The 13,820-nt window shown below is 37.8% G+C and overlaps 1 protein-coding gene across 4 annotated transcripts in view; it reads left to right on the top strand.

The window, feature by feature from the left end:
* Positions 1–13,820, top strand: part of smarcd3b (SWI/SNF related BAF chromatin remodeling complex subunit D3b) — a 62,660-nt gene that overhangs the window by 45,641 nt on the left and 3,199 nt on the right. For 2 of the 4 annotated variants that reach the window (XM_084109115.1, XM_084109114.1), the window contains exons 2-13: positions 1,115–1,305; positions 3,837–3,926; positions 5,036–5,078; positions 5,856–5,978; positions 6,391–6,513; positions 10,525–10,620; positions 10,922–11,023; positions 11,533–11,694; positions 11,895–11,992; positions 12,324–12,459; positions 12,622–12,744; positions 13,664–13,765. In XM_084109115.1, coding sequence (XP_083965241.1) covers positions 1,115–1,305; positions 3,837–3,926; positions 5,036–5,078; positions 5,856–5,978; positions 6,391–6,513; positions 10,525–10,620; positions 10,922–11,023; positions 11,533–11,694; positions 11,895–11,992; positions 12,324–12,459; positions 12,622–12,744; positions 13,664–13,765 — 1,389 coding nt within the window. The remainder of the gene's footprint in view (positions 1–1,114; positions 1,306–3,836; positions 3,927–5,035; positions 5,079–5,855; positions 5,979–6,390; positions 6,514–10,524; positions 10,621–10,921; positions 11,024–11,532; positions 11,695–11,894; positions 11,993–12,323; positions 12,460–12,621; positions 12,745–13,663; positions 13,766–13,820) is intronic. The other 2 variants (XM_084109116.1, XM_084109117.1) reach the window with 1 other exon arrangement.

The following is a 13,820-nucleotide window of genomic DNA, read 5'->3' as shown; positions in this document are numbered from 1 at the left end:
GTCTCCGTTTTTTCTGTTTCTTCATGTAGCTAATCCCAGGTGGATTTGATGATGGTGAGACAGATCTCGGTGTGGATAATACCGGCTGTTGTCAGACTCCTTGTGCATACAAAAATCTCACTGGAATATTACAAATGATTAAATACCAGTAAATTGACGAGCGCAAACCTTAGTAAAACACCTAGCATTATTCATTTAAATACTCTCCTTCCATAAATGTTGCATCTGAAATGAAAGCTCCTACAAATGCATATGCATTAAGGTCAGCCGCAAAAATAATGTGTCCATGCCCTTTCAGCGTTAATTTTTCACTGTATGTCTTTAGTAAATTCTGCCAAAAGAGGGTTTGCACTGGAGCAAGCTTTTAGTAGATGTGGCTCATAATGTTAATATGTATTGACCTGCTCAATTCAATAGTGATCCTACTAATCTAGATCTCTCATTTCCTGTTATGTCAATTACAGTACTTTAAAGTTGTTTCAATGTTATTTTACCATAATTACAACCATTTCCATGCCTCATTCTAATGTAATTAGAGTAACATCTTAACTAATACAATAAATTGCAGCTAAAAGATAAAATATCATGAGTTTGTATTAGAAAAAGTTGAAACACACCATCTGTTCTCAGGGGAAACATTTATGTGTGACAAGAAGACTATGGGTTTACTCTTTCAGAGACATTTGTTCATTGTCCTGAGCTCTTGTACGTGTGACCTGTTGTCTCTGGTGTCACAAGTGTTGAGTAGGTTGTGCATGAATTGTGTGTGCAGTTGCTTCTGCTGTTATCGCAGGCAACAGCTGCTTCTGAGCTAGTCAATTTAGTAGGTTTAACAGACTATAGTGATAGATATTTAAAAATTCACCTCACCTTAAACTTTAAATAAACACAGGTGCACATATTATATCCATTGTTCAAACTTTTCATTTAAAAAAAAGTATTTATTTTTCACAATTGATTGTCAGTTATTTATATATGTTTAAAAACCATCATTATACTGATTCACTCTATATTGTGTCTGTAAACTCTTGATTCAGAGTGTGTTAATCGTATACATTTTCTCCACCTCACTTAGTTTCTTATGTCCATCTTTTGGTTGTCACCTTTTTTCCAGCGGCCTGGCATGCCATCAGGAGCACGAATGCCTCATCAGGGGGCCCCAATGGGGCCTCCAGGGCCACCATATGGAGGAAATGCCGCTGTCCGGCCTGGACTTACCAATCAGAACATGGAGGCCGGTCGCAAACGGCCCTCTCCTTCACAGCAGCAGATGCAGCAGCAGGCTGTACAGAGTCGAAACAGAAAGTGAGTATAATATGACATATACTAATGATCAGGAACCCACAAAAAAATTACAGGATGATATCATAACAGGAACCTAATGTAGGTTGTGGACTTATCTAGGCTTTTGAAATTGTGAACCCTGTTGAAGCAGTGATGCGGCGTGTTCATAACATATAAGAACTGATTTTAGTCCAAACTCCCCCTCCACTATCATATGAATAAAGAAAAAAATCATTATTCCATTCATTTTTAATCCTGGGTTAACATCATTCTGGGTTATCCTGGCAAAAGCAATAGTAACCCCATTTTGCAGCAGTAATCCACGGTTAAAAGAAGTGCTCACCCCTTTTCAACAATACAAATGTGAAATGCTACTTAAAGGGATAGTTCACCCAAATATTCTGTCATGGTTTATTCTCCCTCATGCTGTTCCAAACCTGTAGAACATAACATCTGTGGAACATAAAAGAACATTTTGAAGACTGTTGGGAACCAAACATTTTGGTGACCATTGACAAATACTTTGACAATTGACAAAATATCTTCACAAGTCATACAGGATTGGATGAACATGAGGGTGAGTAAATAATGATAGATTGTTAATTTTATTTGTTAAAAATCACTGTAACCATAGGGTCAAGATTAGCATGGAAAAAAGACAGTGAAAGTGTGTCATTTCCTTGAGATTGGAAGGTATTTAATACTAGACAACACTTTTGTATAAACCCCTGAGGACTTACAAGTACACTGTCACTGTATTCCTACAATCTATATTACGGACACAGTCAGAGCTGAATGACTTCAGCTGAGTTGATTATGTCAATTGCCTCTTTTGCATTGATGGTTGGATGGGAAGATGTGTTTTTTCCTCTGACAAGACCTCAATTCTGTATGTTTCAACAGAATGGCTTGATCCTGGCTAGCATGAGGTTTGATTCTGTACATGCAGCTTAATGGGAAACAAAAGAATTTACATTTACAAAAATATAGCAAACAGCTCTTGACAATGAAATGGTTATGACCATATTGATGTAGATTTCATGATGTTTTTCCTAGCCTTACACTATGTCCTATTAACCAGGTGCAAAGTTTCTTTTTCATGTCAAGTTTTTGTCCTAACTGACCACAACGAGCAACAGGCATGTTGTCTCTTACTTGATTTCTATTCGGTTGTTAAGCCGGACGTCACACATCACAGCTTCCAGACCCAAACGCTCCTTCAGATCCCAAAAGCAAACAACAAACAGTGCTAATATACACTGCAGTATCTGTAGTACTTCTGAAAAATCATGATCATAGCCTTAATCTCCACATCGAAATCCCAGTTGGCCAGACAGTGATTCAACTTTTCTGAATCTTTAAAATAATGGTGTCTAGGACACTGTGAGCCCAGAAACTGTAGTGCACACTGTAGGTTTTTAAAAGCTTTGCTTAAATGTGTGCTATAAAAGAACAGTGCTCATAAACGGCTTTTGAAATAGTATTCTCATTTGAAACTGAGTAGAGGCTTCGACCCAAAAACAGTATTATCGGAAGGAATATTAATATTCACCCGTCCACAGTGAAATCTCATTGGTCTAAAGTTTCGCTCCATACTGAGTCTACTACACTAGACATCAACATATCTTCTGTTTGTCTTTAATTGCATCATGTTGCTGAACAGTTTCACTTGACTGTGACGAAATAAATCGTTTGTTGCTGGAAACTGTTTAGGACATTGTGTTATTCTCACCACTCTTATTTTGCATATTTCTTATTAGGATGTTTATTTCTTCTAATTTCAGTTTCACTGTTTGTTCTTGGGTGCCATTTGTTAGCTGTTTTTTTTTAATCAGAGGATTGATCCGACATGGCCCAAGCTCCTTTCTTGTAAATCTCTGAAAATTCCCAAATGTTTTAAATGGGGTCACTCTGTGGTCTTCTATCACAACTCTCTGTGACATATGTCTTAGTTTGGGCAGTGGCGGTTGTTTAGTTGCAGTTAATCTGATCTGTGGAGTCTTCAGTCTGCTGGCCAACCACTGTCTGCACTGTTGTGACAGAAAGAGGCCACTCACTGAGAAATATTTTATATAATACTTCTTTCTTCATTTTTTTTTTTTTTTTTGGATCTCTCTCTGTGTGTCTCTCTCTCTCTCTCTCTCTCTCTCTCTCTCTCTCTCTCTCTCTCTGTGTCTCTCTCTCTCTCTCTCTCTCTCTCTCTCTCTCTGTCTGTTGTGTCTTCTCTGACTCAGCTCCATTGATTCGCATACTTGCTCGTTCTGTCTGTCGACCTTGTCTGACACATTAGTGTAACATTATCTTGCATTGCTACAACCCTCCTGTCTTACATCAGACTAATCAATGCAATAGTTGTATGTGTGTGTGTAATAACCACACATGGCTTATCAGATCATTTGTCCTCTAGTTCTGCTGGTTTTTGTGCAACTCCCATGTTGTCTGTTTTGTCTATTCAGCTTTTTGTAATGTGTCGTCAAAATATTCAGCAATTCTTAACTTACACACAAACACACTCAGTATCCTCTAATGAAGGACCCTTCAAATGCCATCAGGAAGCCTGTGGGATTTCCTGGACCAAATGAGATGCCAGGGAGGCAGATGGACATGAGAGAGGCCCAATCAGATCCCACACTCGGATCAAAGTAGGAGTTTATTCTGCTGCATGATGGATTCACACGTTTTGATCCCACCCTTGTCCCGAGCCTTGATCCCTTTACCCCCTGGCACATCTTGTCTGAAGAGACATATCCCTAACAAGGATTTCCCCCCTCACTTCTGATTTACCACAACCTTGATGTTTGATGGTTATTATCGAAGATTACTCATACAGCAATGTTTTAATTCAGTTGTAGATCAGTTGATGTCAGTCTATATGATCTAACCTGACATTTAAGTTAAGAACTCTGAAAAATATTGAAGATTTAACGTTATAAAAAATTTTGCTGAATTTGGCATGGATGTGCTTGCATGTCCTGTTGCATGGCATGATGACAGATGTAGTACTGTATGTGAGAGCTTGTTTTACACTTCAATGCAAAGTGTCATCTCTAAATGTTTTAACAAAAAACTAAATATGTATAATGAGTCAGGCCGACGGAGTTGTGCATCTTTTAGTTGATGGGATAAATATATTGCTGGTGGAAAAAAAGCAAAAGTGTGCTAATATTTAATTTTATTTAATCTTTATTTTTTCTTTTACTTTTACTAAAAAAACTCATAAGCTAGTGAGTCCTACCCAGAGATTCATTGTGGAATAATAAAAATTGTACATGGTGATCGTTTCCCTGATCCGCTCACAGTGTTTGCACTTTTAGGTTTTGTTTTGGTGATTGTTACCTGTACGGATCCTGCTTTTGAGTGTACAAAACAACTTTATCTTTTGTGTTCATAGAAATAGAAGAGCATTCATTCAGTATATGAGCACAAATATACTTGTGAGCATACAACACACCTGTCTGCACAATATGAGCTTGTCCTGTGGACCTCTGCTGCTTTCCAAGCTTCAGCTTGTGCAAGTTTAAGCAGTAACGATTCTAGTTGATTCTCGTAACGTCCTCTGTGCCAATGGTTGCCAGCACCATCTGGGCTGGCGAGGCACACACACACACTCCCACACCGGTTTTCCCGCATCCTGGACCAGCCCCAGAATTTTAGCAGATGTCCCGGGTGCTCCACTGTCAGTCTCCATAGTAACATCTTGGGTTTTTTTCTGCCTTTCCTCTCCGTTTCCCCTTTCTCCCTCTTTCTGCAGTGCCAAGAGGAGGAAGATGGCTGATAAGATCCTTCCACAAAGGGTGAGTAAGAGATCTGAGCCTTTTCATTGCTTTCATTGGTTTGACTGGGTTTTTTTGTGTGTGTGCAAATGTGCAATGATGAAGATGCTCTGGCGTGCACGTCTGTTCTCTATCTCGGCCTTTTAGAGGGGCGGAATCTTCTACCAAGCAAACGATACGATGGACAGAAATGTTTTGGAGGGCTTTTGCATTCAGTAATTGTCACCATAACCAGACAATACATACTGACAGCAGGCCTTTAAAAAATAATAATAATAATTAAAAAAAATTATTTATGTATATATATATATATATATATATATATATATATATATATATATATATATCACAAAGAATATCCAGATAATTTTAGTTTTTATTTAGATAATATGTATTCTAGACAATATTGCAATATACAATAAATAATCTAACATATATGACAGCATTACTGCTGTGGGTTCATGGTGATGGCTGTTGGTTGAAATCTATTATTTATATTAATATTTTTAAAATGGGGTTTTAATGTTATTGTTTACGGATGATTCTGTTGTTAGTTTTTTATAGTCACTGTGTCACTATGATTTGGTTGTGTTAGATAAGATAATCGGCACTATGCGTGTGTGTTATCAGGCAATATAGAGAGATACAGCTCCAGTGGAGATGCCAGACGCATTAGTCATTTACAAAACCCTCAGTCTATCGTCCACAGAACAAGAGGGGAAAATAACTAGGATTGTTTGGATTTCTTTACCAGTGCTGCCATTTACAAAATGAGGTTTTATTGAATTCTTTTTTCAGATTCGTGAGCTTGTTCCGGAGTCACAGGCGTATATGGATCTGTTGGCATTCGAGCGCAAATTAGACCAGACCATAATGCGCAAACGGGTGGACATCCAAGAGGCACTTAAGAGACCCATGAAGGTATTTCTCATCCCCATGATGATCCATATATTCTTTTTAATTTCATGTTTCAGAACAGATCTGTTTTATCTAGCCAATTAAAAAAATATATGTCTTAGCACTTTTGTTAACCTATATATCAGACCTTTTAAAACATGGCAGAAGGAACCTTGGGACAAGAATTTTCATTTGTTACTGAACCATTTAAAATATTGCTTGCATAAATCAACAGGATAAGACACAAAACAACTTAAATGAGCATAAAATGATGGTGTCGTTATTCAGAGTGTCTAGCTTCTAATATTTTACCAATTATCAGCTTAAAAGCATTTTCGCTGCATAATGCTTCTGTATTTTTGTGAGCATACTAATATCATCTTGAGGATTGGATGAAGATAAAAATTTAGATAAACTCTTTTTTTTCTATTTCAAGCAAAAGCGAAAACTGCGTCTCTACATCTCCAACACGTTTAACCCTGCCAAGCCTGATGCAGAGGACTCTGAAGGCAGCATTGCATCTTGGGAGCTGCGTGTGGAGGGCAAACTGCTGGATGATGTGAGTCAATTGCACTTTAATCAATAATTGCACAATACAGCTATTTTAAATCCTTTACTATAAAACACTGAGGTGCAGTTGCTTTTGTTTTGGTGCTTTTATTGGTACGAAATATCACATAAACTGTCTGCAATGTTTGATCGTGCTTTTTGTCTCTGACATCATGACTTGTGAATGGCAGCTATGTGCCTTTTGAATTAGTGAGGTTAAATTTACTCTCCCAGGCTCAGAGTCTTGACCACACTTACCAGTGAGATCACTTCCCAGACTCCATCCAAACATACGTGCCAGAAAGTTCTGTGGGTCCATTGACTTGAACTATTTTTCCTTACTCTGCTCTTTTGATAGTTGTATGCCTGCCTCCTTTTAGCCAAAAATGCGTATCTTAAAGGAAAATTCTCAGTTAATGACATCTGAAGCTCTGTCAACAGGATTTGTGGCATGCTTTTATTGTCAGAAAGAAATTTCAACCTAAAAAGAATTATTCCTGTAATACACTTCAGTGGCGTGCACAGACCTCCTCCGGGGCAGGGGCGGAAGGACCAAAAAGGGCACTTTTTTAAAAAACGTTTATTTTTGAAATAAATCACCTGTATTTAAAGCAGTACCCGTCTGTCTGTTGTGTTTTTATATATTTTAATGACTTCCTCACAATTATTTGGAATATCTCGCTCGATGGAGAGCAGCAGCAGGTCAGAGAGCCTCTCTTCATTACCAGTGAAAAGATGTTGATACAATTAGAATGCATAACACATCAAACAAAAATAGGGAAATGATGATATTACTAAATATTATTTACTTTACCAAACAAAACAGAGAATCAAGTAGGTAATTATGAGGAATTCATGTTTAGTTATGCTGATGTTACAGTGAGGAAAATAAGTATTTGAACACCCTGCTATTTTGCAAGTTCTCCCACTTGGAAATCATGGAGGGGTCTGAAATTGTCATCGTAGGTGCATGTCCACTGTGAGAGACATAATCTAAAAAAAAAATCCAGAAATCACAATATATGATTTTTTAACTATTTATTTGTATGATACAGCTGCAAATAAGTATTTGAACACCTGTCTATCAGCTAGAATTCTGACCCTCAAAGACCTGTTAGTCTGCCTTTAAAATGTCCACCTCCACTCCATTTATTATCCTAAATTAGATGCACCTGTTTGAGGTCGTTAGCTGCATAAAGACACCTGTCCACCCCATACAATCAGTAAGAACCCCACTACTAACATGGCCAAGACCAAAGAGCTGTCCAAAGACACTAGAGACAAAATTGTACACCTCCACAAGGCTGGAAAGGGCTACGGGGAAATTGCCAAGCAGCTTGGTGAAAAAAGGTCCACTGTTGGAGCAATCATTAGAAAATGGAAGAAGCTAAACATGACTGTCAATCTCCCTCGGACTGGGGCTCCATGCAAGATCTCACCTCGTGGGGTCTCAATGATCCTAAGAAAGGTGAGAAATCAGCCCAGAACTACACGGGAGGAGCTGGTCAATGACCTGAAAAGAGCTGGGACCACCGTTTCCAAGGTTACTGTTGGTAATACACTAAGACGTCATGGTTTGAAATCATGCATGGCACGGAAGGTTCCCCTGCTTAAACCAGCACATGTCAAGGCCCGTCTTAAGTTTGCCAATGACCATTTGGATGATCCAGAGGAGTCATGGGAGAAAGTCATGTGGTCAGATGAGACCAAAATAGAACTTTTTGGTCATAATTTCACTAAACGTGTTTGGAGGAAGAAGAATGATGAGTACCATCCCAAGAACACCATCCCTACTGTGAAGCATGGGGGTGGTAGCATCATGCTTTGGGGGTGTTTTTCTGCACATGGGACAGGGCGACTGCACTGTATTAAGGAGAGGATGACCGGGGCCATGTATTGCGAGATTTTGGGGAACAACCTCCTTCCCTCAGTTAGAGCATTGAAGATGGGTCGAGGCTGGGTCTTCCAACATGACAATGACCCGAAGCACACAGCCAGGATAACCAAGGAGTGGCTCTGTAAGAAGCATATCAAGGTTCTGGCGTGGCCTAGCCAGCCTCCAGACCTAAACCCAATAGAGAATCTTTGGAGGGAGCTCAAACTCCGTGTTTCTCAGCGACAGCCCAGAAACCTGACTGATCTAGAGAAGATCTGTGTGGAGGAGTGGGCCAAAATCCCTCCTGCAGTGTGTGCAAACCTGGTGAAAAACTACAGGAAACGTTTGACCTCTGTAATTGCAAACAAAGGCTACTGTACCAAATATTAACATTGATTTTCTCAGGTGTTCAAATACTTATTTGCAGCTGTATCATACAAATAAATAGTTAAAAAATCATACATTGTGATTTCTGGATTTTCTTTTTTAGATTATGTCTCTCACAGTGGACATGCACCTACGATGACAATTTCAGACCCCTCCATGATTTCTAAGTGGGAGAACTTGCAAAATAGCAGGGTGTTCAAATACTTATTTTCCTCACTGTATAACTTTTATGTATGTATTCATTAAAGTGTTAGCTATTATGAAATCAGTAACACTTTACAATAAGGTTTCATTAGTTAAATTTGTTAACATGAACTAATAATGAACTGCACTTCTACACCATTTATTAATCTTAGTTCATATTAATTTCAGCGTTTACTAAAACATTATCAAAATCAAAAGTTGTATTTGTTAACATTAGTTAATGCACTGACTGTGACATAACATGAACTAAGAATAACAAATAGGCCTACAACAGTAGCCTAACAAATGTTTTGCTCATGATTAGTTAATGTTAGTTAATATGAATAATAAACAAATTAACCTTATTGTAAAGTGTACTATGAAATCAAAGATATAAATTCCTTACAATTTAGAGCTGGACATGGACTTAAAATTTCCTTTCACTAGATGCATTTCCCCAAGCTATAACACTTGCTATGGCCTTGGATAAAAACGAATGACATTGTCAGACTCAGAATGCGGCTGAAATTGAGTTATACTTTTATGATTGTTAAGCATAACTCACATGCTGCCGCAACTTTTACAGTGGCATGGTAGGATAAATGTAACTTTTCCGTATTAGCTTAATGTTACCTGCTGCCCGTGCAGTTTGAAGACTCGCGGCGAACTGCTGCGTACATAGCGCTGCAAAGGAAACTCCGCCTACCACTTCACCTCCGCCAAATGGTTCCGTCAAAAAAAAATGTATTTAATATTTTTTTGTATTATTATTGTTAGTGGCAATGGTGTATATGTGTATTGTTATTTATTATAATATTTATTTTAATAATTATTATTATTTACATTTATCAGAGAGGGGCACAATACATTTTGAGACAAAAGGGGCAGGGGCTTGAGGCCACGAAAAGCACTGGAGCCATGGCTGCAAAACGTTTCTGATCTGTGCAAGTAAAAAAAAACTTATACATTCATGACCTTCATATCTATGTAACAATACCAATTACCTTTTGTAAAGATGGCAGAATAAATAATAAAGGAAGACACATACTGTCAGCATTCAGTGCAAATATAGGTTTATATGATAATATTGAATGTTGCGGTTTTCTTTGTTAAAAGCAGATTTTGGTTTATGATCTGATATATGTGCTAATGTACTGGTTTGATTCATGTGATTGCAGCCCATTAGTCCGTTTACAAGGACTAAATTCTTAAAGGTTTACGTAATGCAGCATAAATTCAGCCTCTCGGTTCAGTCTCTAACCAAGACCCGTTTAGCTAATACTCTTGAGGCATGCTTTTCCATGCAGAAAGAAATGAAACTAGTACTTATTGATGATAGCTTGACGGACTCATGCCGTCTCTGGGCTGAATGGAATGTTGTCCCACACAGCAAATCATCCATCAGCATGCCACATTTCATTTGAACATTTAGGCCGTACTCTTCCATAGAAAGTCTACCCGGAAAGTTTATGATGTTGTGTAAGGTTCTTGTTTTCCAAAAATGTCTTTATACTTGAAACTGGGTAGTTTGCTCAGTGGCACACTCTGAAAAACTATTCATGCTTTCATTCACAGCCTGCTAAGATGAAGAGGAAGTTCTCCTCATTCTTCAAGAGTCTAGTGATTGAGCTTGACAAAGACCTTTACGGCCCTGATAACCATTTGGTTGAGGTTGGTGTTTGATTTTCTGCTTTATCACCCTAAATGAAAATGTATTAATATTGGTGATTCCTATAACCAAGAGCTAAAACCATTATAAATATATTATATTTATTTATGTATTATATTCTTATTTATGTCCTACACGGTTTCATTATAGGACATACAAACATGCCATATAGCACTTTGTTTATTAAAGATGTGTGGTGAGACTGTCATTCAAGTTATTTTTCTTTTCAGTTTCTGCAAATCTGTGTTTTTGTTTTTCTTAATGACTCGGTGCAATTATGTTGATTTCTCTTGTCTTGCGCAGTGGCATCGTACCGGAACCACTCAGGAGACAGACGGTTTCCAGGTGAAGAGGCCTGGAGATGTTAACGTGCGCTGCACCCTGCTGTTAATGCTGGATTACCAGGTGAAGACAACAAAATGCATCCAGTGATGTTTACATGTAGATCAGCTGAAGGCTAATGATCATGACCTGCAAGATTAAATTGTCTCATTTGTCATTTCAAATTATAGAACAAGAACTTGTGTGACTTGCTTTTTGATTGTAAATTTCTTTCAGACCTCAAAGCTTTGAGTTTACCTGGAAGTTTCGTTGAAATAATAAGTTGATGAAATAGTGACCATAATAGTGACGGGTGAATATCACATATATATTACAACAGAACAGGAACTCTGTGAGCAGCAGGTTTACTTATTAATTTAGCATTTGCAATGCTTTATTTTGTGAAATTAAAAAATTGCAGTTACCCAGTCAGTTTTCAAAAATCGTGAGTTTATGCCAAAATAGATTAATATTATTCTATTTGGCCTTCTTTTTTAAATTAAAACTTAAAAGTTAATTGAACTAAATAATGTATTAAATGACTGAAAAGTGAATTAAATGTAAGCAATAATACTCTTGTGTCCTGTGTGCAGCCGCCTCAGTTTAAGCTTGATCCGCGTCTGGCTCGTCTTCTTGGGATACACACACAGACTCGCTCCAGTATCATACAGGCCCTCTGGCAGTATGTCAAAACCAACAAACTGCAGGACTCGCATGACAAGGAGTACATCAACTGTGACAAGTATTTCCAACAGGTACGCTTGATTAGAAGCATTGATTAACATTTGTCACAATCTGTAATTATTGAATGAATCAGCTTCACTTTACAATTTATTTGATAGTTAAAATGATACTGCCAAAGTTCACAGACACATGTTGGAATTATTATGTAAAGGCAGTATACAATATTTTACTTGAGAACTTTTTGTGTTTCTGACCTCATCTCCTCTCACAGATCTTTGACTGTCCACGCCTGAAGTTCTCTGAAATTCCACAGCGCCTCACCAACCTTCTACTGCCCCCAGACCCTATTGTCATCAACCACATCATTAGGTATTTATGTGATTTCGTACGAATGTGTCATATTTATTGCAGATATCTACCAAAATACTGTAGTCAATAAGATTTTTTTAAAGAAATGAATCTTTTATACAGCAAGCAAATCTTGAGCAGCAAATCAGCATATTAGAATGATTTCTGAAGGATCATGTGACACTGAAGACTGGAGTAATGATGCTGAAATTCATTTTTGACATCACAGGAATACATTACATTTTAAAATATATTGTTTTGGTTTAGTCTTTGTGCCTTGTTTGTATTTTCTATCTGCTCTTATTAATTTTCTGAAGAACACAAAAGTCTCATTGAGGTTATTTTTGTACAGTGTCGACCCTAATGATCAGAAAAAGACGGCCTGCTATGACATTGATGTAGAGGTGGAAGATCCCCTTAAAGCACAAATGAGCAGCTTCCTGCTCTCCACAGCCAATCAGCAAGAGATCGCCTCTTTGGACAACAAGGTTAGTGCAAAAATAGAGCAGATGATTGAACTTCTGGACATTTTATTCTGAATTATAGGGTCTCTGATTTCGACTGACAGAAGGATAATAATCAGGACTTAACCAGTTTTGCTGTGCTGCCATGTCTGTTGATTTTTCAATCTGGTTCTAAATGATCTGCAGATCCATGAGACTATTGAGTCCATCAATCAGCTGAAGATTCAGAGAGATTTCATGCTCAGCTTCTCCAGAGATCCCAAAGGCTACATTCAGGACTGGCTCAAATCCCAGAGCAGAGATCTGAAGGTCTGCACCAGCTTTCTTTCTTCTATACATGACTCTTGATATTTATATACTGTATATTTTTGAAGATGAAGTGTGTTCTCAGTTTTACAGTATGTTCTCCTATCTCAGTTTAATGTGCTGATACAGATGCATGAAAGCCATTTGTAGGCTGACGTCTCAAAAAGTGTAAACACAGTGGCTCTGTGCCGATTTCAAAACATTGCTCAGTTTGTTTGAGTGGTCTGATATGTCAACTTCTGGCTCAACCAATGGCATGAGTTTGGGGCGGGACAACCTGTTTGGAACAGGTCAGAAGGGGCTGTAGGAGTGTTTGGTGAACCTCTCTGGAAATACATTTTGCAGCTCTGTTTGCTGCTGTTAATGATACAGAAATTACACACTTTGAGCCAGATTTACAGAAGCTTCTAGAAGATATTTGCTTCATAGTCAGTAGTGTCAACCAGTAAAAACCAAAGCTTTATTAGCTTTATTAGCTTTATTTATTAGCTCTCATACACTACAGTGTATTCCATTTTTTTTGGAATAAAAGAATCCTGAAAAAAAGTATCATTGTTTCCACAAAACTATTAATCAGCACAACTGTTTTCTACATTGATAATAATAAAAAATGCTTCTTGAGCAACAAATCGGGACATATGAATGATTTCTGAAGGATCATGTGACACTGAAGACTGGAGTAATGATGCTGAAAATTCAGCTGTCATCACAGGAATAAATAGTAATATTTCATAATATTTTAGTTTTTACTGTATTTTTGATAAAGAGCATAATAGACTTCTTTCAAAAACATTAAATAAACTAACCGACCCCAAACTTTTAGTGTAGTGTATGCAACGTCTCTGTAAAAAATGTCCTGCATCATGTTTGTCCTGTCATTGTCCTGCTTTTCTTACTGTTATCACCTTTTGATTGTTTGTAGCTGATGACAGATGTTGTTGGGAACCCAGAGGAAGAGAGGAGAGCAGAGTTTTATCATCAGCCTTGGTCTCAAGAGGCTGTCAGCCGTTACTTCTACTGCAAGGTAAGCGCGTAAAAATATACGATTACTAGTGTGAACCTTCTGCTTGTCTACTATA

This window comes from Abramis brama (genome assembly GCF_963993115.1).
Source record: "Abramis brama genome assembly, chromosome: 3".
NCBI classification, from domain to species: domain Eukaryota; kingdom Metazoa; phylum Chordata; class Actinopteri; order Cypriniformes; family Leuciscidae; genus Abramis; species Abramis brama.
This window is presented reverse-complemented; position numbering and strand designations above follow the sequence as displayed.